General features: G+C 35.5%; 1 protein-coding gene across 2 annotated transcripts in view; it reads right to left on the reverse strand.

Annotated features, from left to right (window-relative positions):
* The window catches only part of TNPO3 (transportin 3), an 86,189-nt gene that overhangs the window by 55,262 nt on the left and 12,757 nt on the right, over positions 1-18,170 (reverse strand). The window contains exons 3-6 of one of the 2 annotated variants that reach the window (XM_068549417.1): positions 17,856-18,049; positions 4,825-5,025; positions 3,741-3,814; positions 2,289-2,445 (exon numbers count right to left, since the gene is read on the reverse strand). In XM_068549417.1, coding sequence (XP_068405518.1) covers positions 2,289-2,445; positions 3,741-3,814; positions 4,825-4,947 — 354 coding nt within the window. In that variant the 5' untranslated portion in view covers positions 4,948-5,025; positions 17,856-18,049. The remainder of the gene's footprint in view (positions 1-2,288; positions 2,446-3,740; positions 3,815-4,824; positions 5,026-17,855; positions 18,050-18,170) is intronic. The other variant, XM_068549416.1, reaches the window with a different exon arrangement.

Consider the following 18,170-nt stretch of genomic DNA (forward strand, 5'->3'; position numbering starts at 1 on the left):
CATGAAAGTAACTAGATGAATACTAGTCATCTTTTTCTGTTAGGAAGTAAAGAAGTGCTCCAGTAGCCAAAGTTACAACATTTAAAGCATCAGAAGAATAACTTAAGCGGACACCCTGAATCAATGAAAATTGGGTCCATGGGTCCATAATACAGCATTAAGAGAAAGCCAGGGAAAAAAAGTAACATTTAAGGCATCTTTAAAACAAAACTCTTATATTGAAAACAGGAAATTTAAAAGTTAAGATTCATCCTGCCTTTCTAGTGGGTACTCAGAAGAATGCTAATATATATGTAGAAGGAAAGACAGAATTAGCAAAACATTATTTTGCAAACCACAATGAAATTATTAAGGCAAGGATTATAAACTAGAATTTAACATTCGTACAAACTGCATTATATTACAAGGGGGGGGGAAACAAACTTTATAAATGGAAGAATCAGACTATCATCATCCTAATCCAGTCAATCCTAGCATCACTAACAGAAGGTCAACCAAAAAGTATAACTTCTGATAAATTGCAGCATAAAGTATCTAACACGTTTTCTGGCCAAAAATGTTCAACCTTTTAAAATTAATCCATCAAGCCTTTCAGTCTTTCTTACCAGGGTTCTGGGAAAGAATTAAGTCCTGCAGAAAATGATCTGAGTGCCTATTTTCTCAATCATCCTATGGATGGTATACAGGAGAAAATTCATTACAAACAATGGGTGCCTTAGGGCATTTGAGGCTTAATTCTCTTGAGGAATTCCTACTGAGTAGGGCTGCTTTAGATATAACTTCCAATTAGAGGAATTACAGAGAATAGAAAAACAAACTAAATGAAACAAAGACAAGGCAACAGAAAATCCAGGAGGTAAGAAGATGCTTTATAAAACTAGTCCAATCTCTTCAACAAATCAGTGTCATTTTGAAAAAGAAGAAGAGGGACTGTGATTAAGTCGTAATAATTTGATACAAGGTATGGTTCTAGACTGGATACTGATTTGGAAAAATGCTGTAAACGCTATTTTAGGACCAACTCAGGAAATGTGAATATGGTTTAGGTATTTATTAGATGATATAAAAACTTACTGAAATAGAAAGATGAAGCTGGATGACTGGAAAAGCAGTCTGCAGAAGGGTAGAGCATATTTTCATTTGGATATTCAAAATCTGTATATATGTTCACAGAGGATATGTGCTAAAGGATTAATAAATAGTGTGATCCCAGGTGGTTTGAATGTAATTTGCTTATCTATATTTTCTAATTTTCTATTACACTATTTCTTTAATATAAATGGTTAATTGAAAAATACATTTAACTTAAAAAAGTTTCCAATGAATTTCTAACACCAAACTGAACACAATTTTAAACAAAATTTGGTTTTTTCAAATAAAAAGTTCTATGATGCTGAAGTACTGAAACACATTCCTGAAAAATAATCTATTATAAAGCACATTGTTGAGAAAATTGAGCTGGACAATAAAGACCTAAAAATGAGATGTGAGCTAGATAATAAATTTAATACCATCTAGTAGTTCAGAAATCAGCAAAATTTTTCTATAAAGGACCAGACAGTAAATATTTTAGGCTTTGCAGACCATATGGTCTCTGTGAAAACTACTCAATTCTGCCGTTTTAGCCCCAAATTACAGACACAGACAACGTGTAACTGAATGGGCATGACTGTGTTCTAATAAAACTTTATTTACAAAAATAGGTGACCAGCCCATGGACCATAAATTTATCCACCCTGGTCTAGGGCATTAAAATTTCCACCTAATCAAAAATTAACTCTTTTTTAAAGGATGGTGTAGTATTAGCTAATCTATAATTGTGATATGGCTCAAAGGTTAAGTAAAGTCCTGTACCACCACCCTATCAAAAAATCTCAATTCATCCCTTAGAGAGGATCCTTTCCTTAAGTAAAGTAAATTTATACACACTTCCCTTAGCACAGTCCTTGATCAAGAGCCTACAGTCGGTGGCATGAAGAAGCAGAAGAGCAAGGGACACGTAATCAGAAGACCTGAGTTCAAACTCTGAATTAGCAGTGGTGTCACTCTAAAGCCTGTTTCTCATTCATAAAATGGAGAGAACACCACCCTGAAAGCATTACTTAGAAGCTCAAAAAGCACAGCTTCTGAAAGTACTTTTTAACTGTAAAGTATTATATAAATGCCACCGTATTATCATTGTCAAATTTTGCTAAGAAAGCTATTTCACAATAGTGCAATTGAATTACTAAATAACCACCAAGGCTTTTTGCCCCTAGGCAGCAACTCAGTATTTCAAACATACTCACCAATAGAGATACCACTGTACTAGAATAGAAGGCCAAATCTTCTATAATTTCTGTACGCCGGTTAGCTCCAATTCGTAAGGAACGACTATGTACTTCTTCAGGTAACACTGTAAGGATCTCCAGCAGAAAAGGCAGAGAAGTTACATCATTGCTATATCTAGGAAAGAAAAGAGGAGAGATATAAGTTATTCAGAATGTGCACCACACTCACAATCACAGCCCCACACAATCACATAAGATAACAACAGCCATCAGAACAACCACAACAACAAAAGTAGAATTCTCACTACTGTTAAAGGGGAGAAAAACAGATATACTTTTTTGGAAAGATATCTAGAAATCAAAATTTCAACTTGCATAATAATCTTTGACCCAGCAATTCCACTTCCAGAAATTTATCTTGTCAGAAAAATCTCACATACACATGCAGATGTATATGCACAAGTATTTTTTTATAATAGCAAAAATACTGGAAAAATATAAAGGTCCTCCATAATTAGACAGGATAAAAAAGGTTACAGATATCATACAATGGAACATATACAACCATTATAACAAGTACCTATGTCGTAACGTGAGATGTCCACAACATATTAAGCAAAAAAAAGGATATGAAACATATTTTTACATACACCTGAAAAAAATACATACGTATATGCATATTAATATATATGCACTTATTTATTTTAAAATGCTTAAAGGGAAGTCTAGAGGGCTATACAGTCAATCACCAATAGTGGTTACTTATAAAATACAGGAATAGGAAGAGGGGAAGGTATTTACTTTTTACTTTGAAAGCTTCCATACTGCTAAAATTTTTTCAAAGAGCATATATTAATATTATTAATTAAAAGTTTCTTAAAACAAAAAATAAATTATCCACGTAAAGGTTCTAATGACACACTATAGTTGGTGGTAAAAAGGACATCCACTTTGCTCAAAAATAATTTCCTAACCAAATGCCAAAATGCAAGCAAATATCAAGATTATCTTGCCAAGACCATGAGGAAATACTTTACTCAAAGCAGCAAGATCCATATATCTAAAAATAATACTGTCCCTTTTATAGACATGAAATAAACCCCAATTAGTAAGAATGTATACTCATAACAACTTTCAGTTTAATATAATCTTAAACATTCTGACAATGTTTTTATAAAAACCACTGATATGACAGTGGGAGTGATCCACAAGGCAACGAAATACGTTGTTGTAGTTAATTCAAGAAGCGTGTGTGTGTGCGTGTAAACTATGAAGTTCTTTTAAGTCCCACATGACATATTTCTGTAGTATTTAAATTTTAAATGATTTTCTTTTAATCTAACAAAAGTTAATAAATAATTCTACATTAAGAGTTTTGGGGGAATAGTCCAAATGTCTAGCTATTGCTAACAGATTTCTCTGTGTAGGTTAATGGTAAACGCTAGCATATAGTCAATACAAGTTACTTACTTTTCTACCAATGTTTGTACACATCCCTTCCACGAAGGCATCTGTAGAGCAAGGTCTGCTATTGCTAAAGCCAGCTGAGTAAAAAGAGATTAAATAAATGAATAGACAGATGAACAGAAATAGAGTAAGCATCAATATTAACTGGAAAGCAAAGAAACTAAATTTCTTCCAAAAAATATGACAACTAAGACTGTGACACCACCCTCCTTCTCACCCCCACAGCTACATATCATGCAAATTCTTCTGGGTTAACTATAAATTGCAGGGACTTAAAAGTTAACCTTTAAAAATGAAAAACCAAACCAAAAAAAATAACAAAAAGAAGTCAGAAAGAACAGACTCTAGATTTTCCTCAGAATATATCAATACTTACTTTTATTTGGCAATACCATAGAACTTCACGGACATATAAATTATACTCTGCCAAAAAGCCAAAGCTACTGACAAAGTCAGCCCTTTGACTCACTCCTCAAGTAATGGATTGCCATTTCCCTTCTCTTCATGTCTTATCTTGAAGGCTTATGCAAAAGCCTACTTCCCCTTCAAGGACACTTCTATGACAGGCAGAGAACACATGTGAGTATGTACTCACTGAAGCTTCCAGTTTTCCTTTCTAATGTATTTCCCTACCTAAGGTGGAAAGGCCAGATGCTCTAGTTCACCACTTCATTCATGAGACTTTTACTAGCCAATCAGTCTAGAAAGGATTTTTTTAAAAGACAGGAATGTAGACCTCTGACCCAGGACAGTACTTTACCATCTACAATTTTAACAGCGGGGTGGTGTGTGTGTGTGTGTGTGTGTGTGCGCGCGCGTGCGCGTGTGTGTGTGCGCGTGTGTGTGTGTGTATGTGTGTGTCACCTCCTCCACTTTTTGGTATTCAAGTTAGTTTGGTATCAAATGAATTCTAAGACGAATACAAAGATTTAAATATTCACTTTCTATTCACTTATAAGAATATAGCAATGAGTCTGTAAAAAAGTTAACATCACTTCACATGCGCTAGCAGGCAATGTCAATCAAAATTAACTTGATAAATCCAAATGGTCTTACAAATTTTCCTGATGAGAAGCATAGGATTTACCTGAGTTACAATGACAGGTGACAAGTCTTTCAAGTTCTGGATATGGGTTAGTAATGAGTCCCGTAAAGAGGCATGAGAGTCTGTGGGGAGCTCATAAAATGAGGTCTGAATCTTCATTTTCATGGTCTGTGCAGCAAAATAGCAGGATTCCACATCTTGCCGGATCTGTAACAATTGGTCTGAAATCTCCCATGCATGAACCTGAAAGTAGATCAGACAAAAAAAAAAGTCTTAAAAACTACTTTTCTAAACAACGTTTATGCCATACAACCTCAATACATATACAAACTTATTTAGACCAAAGTATAATGAAAGAAAAATCTGACAAGCTAAATTGCCCACTAATTCAGCCAAAACTTCAAACTACGGTATATATTTATAGGCCATGCTCAACAAAAGTATTACCTAAAATCTTCTGATTGTAGGAAGGCATGAGAGTTATCAACTGAATAAATAGATCTAATCTTGCTGACTAGAATTATTAATTGTGTAGGGGGGAGAGTATAAAGAATGTCCCAAAAGTTTCTACTAAAACTAAAATGTCACTGTATAGCTTCCAACCCTAATCTATAGGTTGGATGTTTCTTCTCTTTTCCACTTAAAATAAGTAAGCTTTTGTTCACTCTAAGAATTGAGTCTGGAAGCTATTTTAATATATCTATAAATAGGAGAATATATTTCATATTGGTCTTAATAGGCCTACATTTCAATCTTTAGTTCCTGACTAAAACAGTACAAAAACTATTTCACATACTTCAATTATTTTCTAATGTTTTTATATTTGGCACAGTGCTGTATATGCTACTAAAATCATTTCCACAGGAGCATCTATGGAAATAATAAATAGAACAAAAGCATAGAATTTGGTCTCTAACAGCTAGTCACAGTTATAAAACAAAGCCTTATTTTGAAAGATAACTTTCGGAACAAACTCATGCAGTATAAAGTAGGCAACTAATCAACAAGTGATAAATTCTAATCCAATTCTATACCAAACTGCCTCTTCATGGGAGTGGGAGCAGGCTAAAATGGGCTGTTAATAATGGACTGAAAATCGTTTTCAATCCCAATTCAGGAACAGAGCCAACTGTAAAGAAAGATCACATAGATTTACCTACTCAATTTCTTATGAAGATAGAGCACTTCACAAGTAATACACAATGATTCTTCAAGATCTTTCCAAAGATAAATGGCAAGTCAAGGAAATGGCCTGTATGAGTTCCCAAAGTAAACTGAAAAGAGACTCTAAAACTCACAATGACATGTCTATTGACATAAAACTTAGCTTTAATCAAGTAATAAGTTGGTGAAAAAACAAGCATGAAACATTAACTTCCTTCTAGATAAAATGTATTTATTAATTTTTTGTACTTTTTACCCCAGCATACTGTCACAAAAAATCTTCCAAGCCACAGTTTTTAGCCATTCATTATCTAACCAGTAACCCAAGCACATCTACGATTTAATATGCCATCAAAATATACCACCCTCAAGTTGATATTTTAAAAAATAGTAGCAAATAAGCAGCCTTGGAATCACCATAAATGTCCTCATAAAAACAGAGCAATTAAAGAGCAAAACCAAAGCACTACAGACATTTACAACAAAACTAGGTATTATCTAATTATCTCTAGGAACCCCAAAATATAAGTGGATGGGGACAAGCCAGTGACATCTGTAAGACCTGTTTCAACTTCAGTAAAAGGCAGAAGCAGAGGGAAACAATAGGGTATCTAATGGGTCTAAGAGCAGAGGACACCAAAAAAGAGTCAACAGGTATTCACTAGAAAGCACAGGGAACCAATCTGAAGACTGTAGTTGAAAACAGAAAAGGTTTTGCCCAATCCAAAAGCAAATGAGTTAAAGAGGCCTATGTAAGGTCTAAGGAGATGGAACAATCTAGCCTCTATGCATTCTTAAAACTGAAAAGCCAGAGCAGGGCCCCAAACTCAGGAGAAACTGCTGTGAAAAGAGTCAATACTATACAGGACAAGTACAACAGAGACAAAGGAAAAAAAGGAGAAGGTAATAACAAAGCTCGGAAATCTTAGAAATCAAACCACCATATCTGTAAATACTATCTGAAAACAACAGAAAAGGAAGCTCTATGAAGTTGGAAATACTATCCTTAACTATGCCTCCTTCCAAAAGTTCAAAAAACTAATTTCACAAGAAATAAGCCATTGAGCTCAAATGCCATATATATAGCAACTGGGGGTGGGTGCGGGTGCGGATAATGAGCAGAATAGCATGCTTACAAAGAAAGTAGGCCAGAAAAACATTTTAAAAACTAGCCTAGGAGCTTCCCTGGTGGCACAGTGGTTAAGAATCCACCTGCCAATGCCGGGGACATGGGTTCCAGCCCTGGTCCAGAAAGATCCCACATGCCGCGGAGCAACTAAGCCTGTGCGCCACAGCTACTGAGCCTGTGCTCTAGAGCCCACGAGCCACAACTACTGAAGCCCGCGCACCTAGAGCCCATGCTCCGCAACAAGAGAAGCCACCACAATGAGAAGCCCGCGCACTGCAACCATGAGTAGACCCCGCTCACGACAATTAGAGAAAGCCCGTGTGCAGCAATGAAGACCCAACACAGCCAAAAATAATAAATAAATAAAAATTATAAATAAATAAATAAAAACTAGCCTAAAGTCCAAAGGACATAGGAGCCAAATGAAAAAGCTCCCAGTGGCCTAAACTAGAAAACCTGGGAGTAACAAATTATGACAGTATTGGATTATAATTCAAAAACAAAACAATATCCATGAGTCCATACTGATGTGAATAACAACTGAATAAATAACTGGGGAAAGGTTATTTGCAGGATATAAGACATCTTTTTTAACAGAACAATGTTAGTTAATGAATGTGGAAGGAATGAGGGAAACAGAAAATCACCACCATTAGAACACACCAGAAATAACTGCTACAAGCAAGATTCATGGATAAATGATAAAATACAACAAACTATCTCCCCAAAATATTCATTGGTTACTGTGGTGGTTTTAATATATGTCCACAAATTCTTTAACACTTACCATTAAGAACTCTGACTACTCTAGTGGAGAGACAACATGGAGACTTTGCTGGAGAGACAATGTAAAGAGACCTAACACTACACAGAAAGCAAGTGGAGCCCAGTTAAGTCAAGCCTTCCAGCCATTCCTACCAGAGTGTCAGGCATGTAAGTGAAGCCATCTTAGAACCTCCAGACCACCCATCCACCAAATGGATGCCTTTTGGAGCAGAATCATTCACAGAGCCTTGCTCAAAAATTTCCTCAAATTCATCACCACAAAGACAAGAGGATCAAATCTGCATCTCATTAAGCCTCTGGATCTAGCAGGCCATTTGCAGGAAATAAAGAGGAAAGCAGAACTGCATCCTAACTATGTAATCAACAAAATCAAGACTGTAGGAAACTCAACAGGTCAAAAGGCCCAGATTCCTCAACACAACAGGGAGAGAAAGAACCTGCAGATTAAAAGACACTCAAAGACCTACCTTAATTCACCAAGTTACACATTTGTTTTGTGTGGTTTTTCTGTATCTGTGTTTAAAAAACAAAATAGAACAAAACTCAATATTGCCTATTAAATTAAACTAGTATGAAGTCTTTCTCCCTAGTGAAATCTAACTGTCAACCCACCAGGTCAGAACCCTTGTGAAAAAGTTCATTGATTGTACAGTGTCATGTTGTGCTTTAATTTGAATGGCAGAAACTAGCAAAAAAATACCAATTATATTATTCTTATTATCTGTATTTCTGACAAACATTTCTATCTCCTTAAAAGTAAAGATCTCAAAAATGAAGGGCAGAACCAAAAGTCAAAACAAAACAAAAAAAATATTTCCTTCTGCGGAACTGTTAACCTGGGCGTAGGGATGCAAAGAAGATTTCTTTTTCAAGCACCTTTGATGATGTTTGAATATTTTTTAACATGTCCTTTGGAACTGTCTTTAAAAATAAATATAGATTTGTAGTCCTAATATGGAAGTATCTCCAAGATATACATTTAAAAAACAAAGATGCAGATGATATCATAAAATCCTTTTTGTAAAAATTTAAATTACACTTTTTTTTTTTTTGGAAAGCATAGTGAAGCTTTTTAACATACAGGAATTAGTTTTATACCTGAAGCCTTAGCGTTCATAGCATTCATCAAGTGTTTCAACTTTGTTTTTACCACACTAGCTGGCTGAACACCAATTTTCCAGCCAAAAAAAAAGTAGAAAAAAATTGATTAAATATCAAAAAGAACTTGTTTGAAGACATCAGAACTACCAAGACGTCTAGAACATGAGGCCACAGATTCCAGAGAGTTCAGTCTAATATGTGGCTCCACCTTTCCCCACAGGCATTTGCTTGTTTGGAAGTAGAAGACAAGAGGCTAAAAAGCTGAAGAGATTTGGGCAGTCACACAAGACTGTGGAGATGAAAAGTAGAATTCAGAGCCCACCAAGGAAGAGGGGGCCTGGAAAATAGTCCAGATTTTCAGCTGGGACCCAGTGCAGGAAACAGGAAATGTACCTCAAAAAGGCTGAAACTTCTCCAGGATAGACCAGATGTTAGGCCACAAAATAAGTCTTAATAAATGCAGAAAGACTGAAATCACAGAAAGTATGTTTTCCAATCAAAAATGAAATGCAACTAGAAATTAACAGAAGGAAAACTGGAAAATTCACAAATATGTAAAAATTAAATATCAATTCTTAAACAACCAATGGGTCAAAGAAGGGAAATGAGAAAATATTTTAAGACAAATGAAAATGGAAATACAACATACCAAAACTTGTAAGATGCGGTGAAACAGTGCTAAGAGGGAAATTTATAGCTATACATATACACTTAAATTAAAAAAAGAAAAATTATCTCAAATCAACAACCTAACTTTATACCTTAAGGAACTAGAAAAAAAGAAAAAACTAAGCCCAAAGCTAGCATAGGGAAGCAAATAATAAAGATTAGAGCAAAGATAAATAAAATAGAACACAGAAAAACCATGATTTGATTCTTCAAAAAGATCAACAAAATTGACAAACCTTTATCTAGATTTTAACCAAGCAAAAAGAAATGAAACGAAGATGGGGACATTACTACTAACTTTACAGAAATAAAAAAGATTACAGGAAATACTATGAACTGTACACCAACAAACTGGATAATCCAGATGAAATGGACAAATTCCTAGAAACATACAATGTACCAAGACTGAATCGAGAAGAAACAGAAAATGTGAATAGACTAGATTACTATACTTAGTGAACAGACTGAATCAGTAATCAAAAACTTCCCAACAAAGAAACGCCCAGGATCAGATGGCTTTACTGGTGAATTCTACCAAACATTTAAAGAAGAATTAACACCAATCCTTCTCAAATTCATCCAAAAATTGAAAAGGAGGAGGAAACATTTCCAAATTCATTCTATGAGGCCAGGATTACCCTGATACCAAAGGCAGACAAAGATACTACAAGGAAAAAAAAAAACCCTACAGACCAATATCCCTTATGAATACTAATGGCAAAAAAAACTTCAAAAAAATAGTAGCAAACTGAATTCAACAGTATATTAAAGAATTACACACCATGACCAAGTGGGATTTATTCCTGAAATGCAAGGGTGGCTCAACATACAAAAATCAAACAATGTAATGCACCACATTAACAGAATAAAGGGGGGAAAACCACATAAATATCTCAATTGATGCAGAAAAGCATTAGACAAAAGCTATCACTCTTTCATGATAAAGACACTCAACAAACTAGGTAAAGAAGGAAACTGTCTCAACGTAGTAAAGACTACATATGAAAACCCCACAATGAACATCATATTCAATGTTCAAAGACTGAAAACTTTTCAAAACTCTATAAGATCAGGAACAAGACAAAGATGCCCACTTTTGCCACTTCTATTCAGCATAGTACTAGAAGTTCTAGCCAGAGCAATTAGGTAAGAAAAACAAATAAAAGGCATCCCAATTGGACAGGAAAAGGTAAAATGATGACTGGTCACATATGACATGATCTTATATGTAGATAAACCTCAAGATTCCCCAAAACCTGTTAGAACTAATAAACGAATTCATCAAAGTTGCAAAATACAAAGTCAACACCCCCAAATCAGTTGTTTTTATATACCGACAATGAACGATCTGAAAACGAAATTAAGAAAACAACTGCATATACAACAGCTTCCAAAAAGAACAAAATACTCAGGAATAAAGCAAGCTGTACACTGAAAACTACAAAATACTTATGAAAGAAATTAAAGAAGACACTAATAAATGAAAAGACATCCTAGGTTCAAGGATTAGAAGACTTACTACAGTTGTTAATACTATCCAAAGTGCTCTACAGATTCAGTGCAATCCCTATCAAAATCCTAAGGGCTTTTTTTTGCAGAAAGAGAAAAATCCATCGAAAAATTCATAAGGAATCTCAAGGGGTCCCAAACAACTAAGACAATCTTGAAAAAGAACAAAATTGGAGGTCTCATATTTCCTGATTTCAAAATTTATTATGAAACCACAGCAATCAAAAGAGTATGGTACTGGCATAAAGACAGATATATAGACCAATGGGAAAAAAACAGAGCACCAATAAATAAACCCTCGAAAATATAGACAAATCATCTTCAACAAGGATGAGAAAACTACAAGATGGGGAAGGGAGAGTCTCTTCAATGAATACTGTTGGGAAAAGGGATATCCATAGACAAAAGAAAGAAGTGGACTCTCATTTTACACCATATACAAAAATTAGCTCACAATGGATTAAAGACCTAAATGGAACACCTGAAACTATAACTCCAAGAAGAAAGCACGGGGGACAAGAAATATCATGACACTGGATTTGATGATGACTTCATGGATATGACACCAAAACCACAAGAAACAAAAGCAAAAATAAAACAAATGGGACTACACCAAATTCTAAAAACTTCTGCGCAAAACAAAATCCAGAGTGAGAAAGCAATTTATGGAATGGGAGAAAATATTTGCAAACCATACATCTGACAAGGAGTTAATATCCAGAATATAGAAAGAATTTCTACAGCTCAACAACATAAAAACCAACAACCCAATTTTAAACTGGGCAAAGGGCTTGAAAAAAACATTTCTCTAAAGACAGTATAAACATGGCCAACAAGCATAAAAAGATGCTAACATGACTAGTCATCAGGGAAATGTAAATCAAAAGCACAATCAGATATCACTTCATACCTGTTAAGACGGCCACTATCAAAAGAAACCAGAAAATAAGTGTTGGTGAGGATGTGGAGATACTGGAACTCTTATGCACTGTTGATGGTAATATAAAATAGTGCAGACACTATGGAAAACAGTATGGAGGTTCATCAAAAAATTAAAAACGTAACTACCATGTGATCCAGCAACTCCACTTCTGGATATATACCCAAAAGAATTGAAAATAACATCTCAAAAAGATATTTGCACACCCATGTTCATTGCAGCATTATTCACAAAAGCCAAGAGGTGGAAGCAAACTAAATGTCCATCAATGGATGAATGGATAAAGAAAATGTGATATATACATGGAAGGGAGTATCTATTCAGTCTTAATGGATTATCACTTAGTCTTAAAAATCCTGTCATGTGCTGCCAAGGCATAGATGAACCTTGAGGGTATTGTGCCAAGTAAAATACGTCTGTCATAAAACGGCAAATGCTGCATGATTCCATTTATATATGAGCTATCTAAAGTCGTCAAACTCAGGGGCTAGGAGGAGGAGGAGGTGGAGAGTTGTTCAGTGGATGCAGAGTTTCAGTCATGTAGGATGTGGGGGATTCAGGGGGATCCGCTACACAACATGCATGTGGTCAACAATATTGCACTGTATGCTTGCAAAATATTGCACTGTATACTTGCAAACTGTTGGGAGGCTGAATTTCATATTTTGTGTTTTTGCCACCAAAAAAAAAAAAGTTTAGTACTGGCATAAAGACAGACACAAGACCACTGCAACAGAATAGAGAGCCCAGAAATGAATCCGTGCATATATGGTCAAATGATTTTCAACAAGAACAGGACATCATATACAAAAATTAACTCAAAATGGATCAAAACTTAAATGTAAGACCTAAAACTATAAAACTCATGGGGGAAAAGCTATATGTGCATTAAATTTGGCAATGATTTCCTGGATCAAAAGCACAACCAACAGGGAATTCCCTGGCGGTTCAGTAGTTAGGACTCTGTGCTTCCAATGCATAGGGCACGGGGTTCGATCCCTAGTCAGGGAACTGAGATCCTGCATGCCACGGAGCAAGGCCAAAACAAAAAACAAAAAAAAAACCCACAAGCAACAAAAGTAAAAACACATAAATTGGACTACATCAAAATTTTAAACTTCTATTCATCATTAAAAGATATAATCAGTATGAGAAGGCAACCCACAGAATGGGAGAAAATATTTGCAAATGACGTATCTGATAAGGGGTTAATATTCAGAATATATAAAGAACTCCTACAACACAACAACAACAACAAAACCAAACAACCCAATTTAAAAATAGGCAGAGGTACTTCCCTGGTGGCGCAGTGGTTAAGAATCCACCTGCTGACGCAGGGGCCATGGGTCCGAGCCCTGGCCTGGGAAGATCACACATGCCACGGAACAACTAAGCCCGTGCACCACAACTACTCAACCTGCGCTCTAGAGCCCGCAAGCCACAACTACTGAGCCCGTGTGTCACAACTACTGAAGCCCTCACACCTAGAACCCATGCTCCACAACAAGAGATGCCACCACAGTGAGAAGCCCACGCACCACAATGAAGAGCAGCCCCCGCTCACTGCAGCTAGAGAAAGCCTGTGTGTAGCAATGAAGACCCAATGCAGCATAAAATAAAATAAATAAAATAATTAAAAAAAAATAGGCAGGGACTTCCCTGGCAGTCCAGCAGTTGAGACTCCACACTTCCACTGCAGGGGGCACGGGTTTGATTCCTGGTCAGGGAACTAAGATCCCACAGGCTGCAACGTGGCCAAAACAAACAAAACAAAAAATAAAACAAAACAAAAAAAACCAAGTGTTGATGAGGATGTAGAGAAATTGTAACAATGCACATTGCTAGTGGGAATGTAAAATAGTGCAGCCAATATGGAAAAGAGTATGGAAGTTCCTCAAAAAATTAAAAATAAAATTACCACATAATGCAGCAATTCCCCTTTTGGGTATATAGCCAAAACAATCAAAAGCAGGGACTCAGATATTTATACACCAATGTTCATAGCAGCATATTTCACAATAACCAAAAGTTGAAAACAACTCAAATGTTCATTGACAGAAGAATGGATAAACAAAATGTGGCCTATACATACAATGGACTATTATTCAGCCTTAAAAAGGAAGGAAGTACCATTACATGCCATAACATGGATGAACTTTGAGGACATTATGCTTAGTAAAATAAGCCTGACACAAAAGGACAAATATTATATGATTCCACTTACATGAGGTACCTGCAGTAGTCAAATTCATAGAGACAAAGTTAGAATTTTGGTTGCCAAGGGTTGATGGGAGGGAGAATGGGCAGCGTTATCATTTAATGGGTACAAAGTTTTATTTGTAGAAGATAAAAAAATTCTGGAGATTGCTTGTGTTGGTGGTCATAAAACAACATGAATATACTTACTCTCACTGAGTTGTACACTTTAAGATAGTTATTAGAATGGTAAATTTGATGTCATGTTCTGTTCTGTCATGTTCTGTCATGATGTTCTTTTCAAAAAAGAAACACACAGTTTAGAATCTGCTCAATCCCTTCAGACTAAAGGAATCTGGTCCTATCATAAAGACCTGCCAGAAGCAAAAGAAATTACCTCAGGGGAAAAACATCATTTATTATCTCTTCAACTTTTCATAAACAATATATCCAGTATTTATCAAACGAAAGCAAAAAAGGGAGGGTTGGGGGTGGAAACAGACAATAGAAAATAACCTATCTAGATAACGGAATTATCAGATGAGGACTAAAATAACTGTGATGTCTCAACCAAAATGATAAAACTTAACATCACCAATAATGGGACAAACAGATTTTAAGTGACTCTTGATGTGATTCACTGAAAACAACAATTTTGCGTTCATGTAGTATTCTTCCAAAAACTGTTTAAGTTGAATACAATCATGAGGAAACAACCAAACAAAGCAAAATAGTGAGTGGGTCATATTAAAAACAAAGACAAAATGGGCCTGGATTTGTTTTTTAATGTCACTATCATAAAAGGAAAAAAAAAAATACCCCAGGAAACTAAAGTGACATAACACCTAAAAGCAATGCATTATCCTTGATTGGATCCTGGATTAGGGAAAGAAAATTTTTTTAAAAGCTAGAAATCTGTAACTGAAACAACTGGGAAATTTGAATATGGACTGTGTATTAGATAATATTATTGTATATTAATGTTAAATTTCTTTAATGTGACAATGGTTTTAGTTTAGTAGAATGTCTTGTTCTTACGAGCTATATACGTCAAAATGTTTAGGGGTACAGCATTATAAAATCTGCAATTTACTTCCAAATGGTTCCAAAAGGGAGAGTAAGAAAGAAAAAAGAGAGAAAGCAAATGGAACAGGCAATTTGAGAAGGACTTACCATGAATCAGTGTTCACTATACAATTCTTTCAAGTTATGAATTTTTCAAAATAAACAGTTGGGAAAAATTAAATAGCTGATTAACGTATTCAAGAAATTAGAAGACGAATTGGAATTTGCATTAAGAAATGGAATCTAAAAAAAAGAATCAAAGGGAAATTCTAGAACTGAAAAATACAGTAACTGAAATTAAGACCCAAATGGAAGGCTTGAATAGCAAATCAGACAACTGAAGAAAAGATTACTATGCTAGAGAATAGGTCAATAGAAAATAAGACCTGAAGCACAAACTCAAAAAAAGAAGCAAAAGAAAAGAATAGAAGGTAAAGAATAGGAAGAATGCAAGTGACACATGGGACATAGTGAAAAAGTCTAACAAACATGACTGAAATCTCAGAAGGAAAAGAAAAAAATGGGGCACTATTTAAACATAATGGCTGAGGAATTTCCAAACTGATAAGACACCAAGCCACAGTTTAAGAAACTCTGTAAACCCTAAGGATAGAAAAACCAGACCTAAGCACATCAAATAACACTGCTAAAAAACTGCTAAAGACAAAAAGGAAAATCTTAAAGGCCAGAGGAAAAAACATGTAATACCTTTAAAGGAACAATTAGACTGATAGCTGACTTGCCAAAATAAAAAATGGGAATCAAATATCTTCAAAGTACTGGAAGAAAATAATTGCCAATTGGTTACTTATACCCAGCAAAAAATCCTTCCAAAATGCAACAAAATTAAGACACTTTGGGACCAAAAGAAAAAAAATAAAAGGAGAGAGTTCATTACCAATAGAACAAAGAAGAAAATACTAAAGGGTGTTCTTCAAGCAGAATGAAAATAATTCTGGATAGAAACATGGAAATCAGGAAGGAATGAAGAGTAATGGAAAGGCTAAGTATGTAAGTAAATCTCTGTGAACACTGACTATATAAAGCAACAGTATCTTGTAGGGTTTAAAATAAATGAATCTATACACCTGAGAGGAATTTCACATTCTCCTAAGATGCAGAAAGTGGAAAAGAACATTGCTTTGGAGTTAATAAACAAAAGCAAATAAACTACAAAGTAACTTTTCTTAAATGCATCAGAAAGCTGAGGTCCCAGGACAACCAAGTAGACTGAAATTTAAAGAGACCTCACCAAGCGTTGGCTCACCTGTGGCAGAACAAAGAAAAGAGATATGGGGCACCAGACGACCAGGTAATAAAAATTCAATTAAAATTATTAACAAATTGATTTAAAAAATTGCATATGTGTGGGCTAGTATGAACATATAAAACCCATGGGACTCTTGGACACAAAGGGAATTCACAACCACCTACAGGCTCTTATCCACACACCTCCACCAAATACTCAGGAGAAAGAATGGGGGTAGGGCAGGAGACCAGAGAAAACCTCTTTGGTGGTACAGTCTTGGAGGACAGGAGTAGCCACAATAGCAGAAAGGACACAAAAAGCTCTGACTAGACCCTTCTCCCCTACTGAACAAAAGCCTTAACTGGTATGGGAGGGGCAGCAAATCATGTTACCCTCAAGGCTTATAGGTTAAGTGAGACCCATTGCTGTTGCAGTAAGGGTAAAAGAAAAAAACCTCTACCCCTACAGGACAGGGCATAAAACCGTCTTGAGCCCATGATACTATAACAATAACACCACAGAGGTCTCCTACCACTGAAGGAAGGGCAAAAAAAATTTATCCTGCACAAGATCTGCCAGATGCAAGGCAGAGCATGAATGCCACAGGGGAGGACAGAATCACTGAGAAAGCCCCACCAATGAGAACACTGGACACTGGAACTGCTAAAGACTACAGTAGACAAGGGCAACAGAGAATATTACTGTCCCCCACCCCCCCCAAACAAACAAACAAATGCTAAACACATCATATTCAAACTCCTGAAAGCCAGAAATAAAGAGAAAATATTGGAGGAGTAATCCTTTTTCCTTACTACCAAGGTACCCTTGACTGTAACAGCTCAATTGTAGAACTTTATATTGTAATTATTTGGGCTTTTGTTCATCTTTTTCAAAAGACTGTAAGCTCTTTAAAAGTAAAGAACAACCTTAATTATTTCTGCCTCTCTCAAAATCTCCTGGCCATAGAGCCATTTAAACAAATATATGTTAAATTATTAAATATGAAGCAAAATGACAAGATACTATCATCTCATAAATCTATAACACCTCTTTGTTTTCCCAAACATGAAGCCCATTCTTTTACTAGGTAGCTGAGATACTTACTGGATTGGGACTAAGCTATAAGAACAGAATCCACAATGTTTAGAGAGAGAAAGGGCAAGAGAAAACAAGCAAACCAGTTTACAGATAAAGAAAACAAAGGCCCTGAAAGGACCTTTTTCATTCAGAGTCCTCATTTGTAGAACTTTGCTTGCCTTACTTACCCAGTTGGAGCCTTGGTTCTGTTTTGTTTTAAATATATATTTTGCTTTAGCAATGAGAAGAAGCTCAATATTTTCCTAGCCAAAATCGGAAGATTTAAGAATCTCAGAAAAATTTCAGTGAAGGGAAGCTTAAAGTCTCCCCCAAATGGGAGTCTTTTCTGGAATGACCTTACTTTAAAATATTACCAGTATTTCTGAAATAGAAAAAAAGGAGAATAGCAGTTAACCCCAGGCAACTAAACCAAATATAAACTTTGCATCTTCTAACACTCATTATGTTATCATAGTTTTCTGTTTTTTAACTAAACTAAAATA

The sequence above is a fragment of the Eschrichtius robustus genome, chromosome 8 (assembly GCF_028021215.1).
Source record: "Eschrichtius robustus isolate mEscRob2 chromosome 8, mEscRob2.pri, whole genome shotgun sequence".
NCBI lineage: Eukaryota > Metazoa > Chordata > Mammalia > Artiodactyla > Eschrichtiidae > Eschrichtius > Eschrichtius robustus.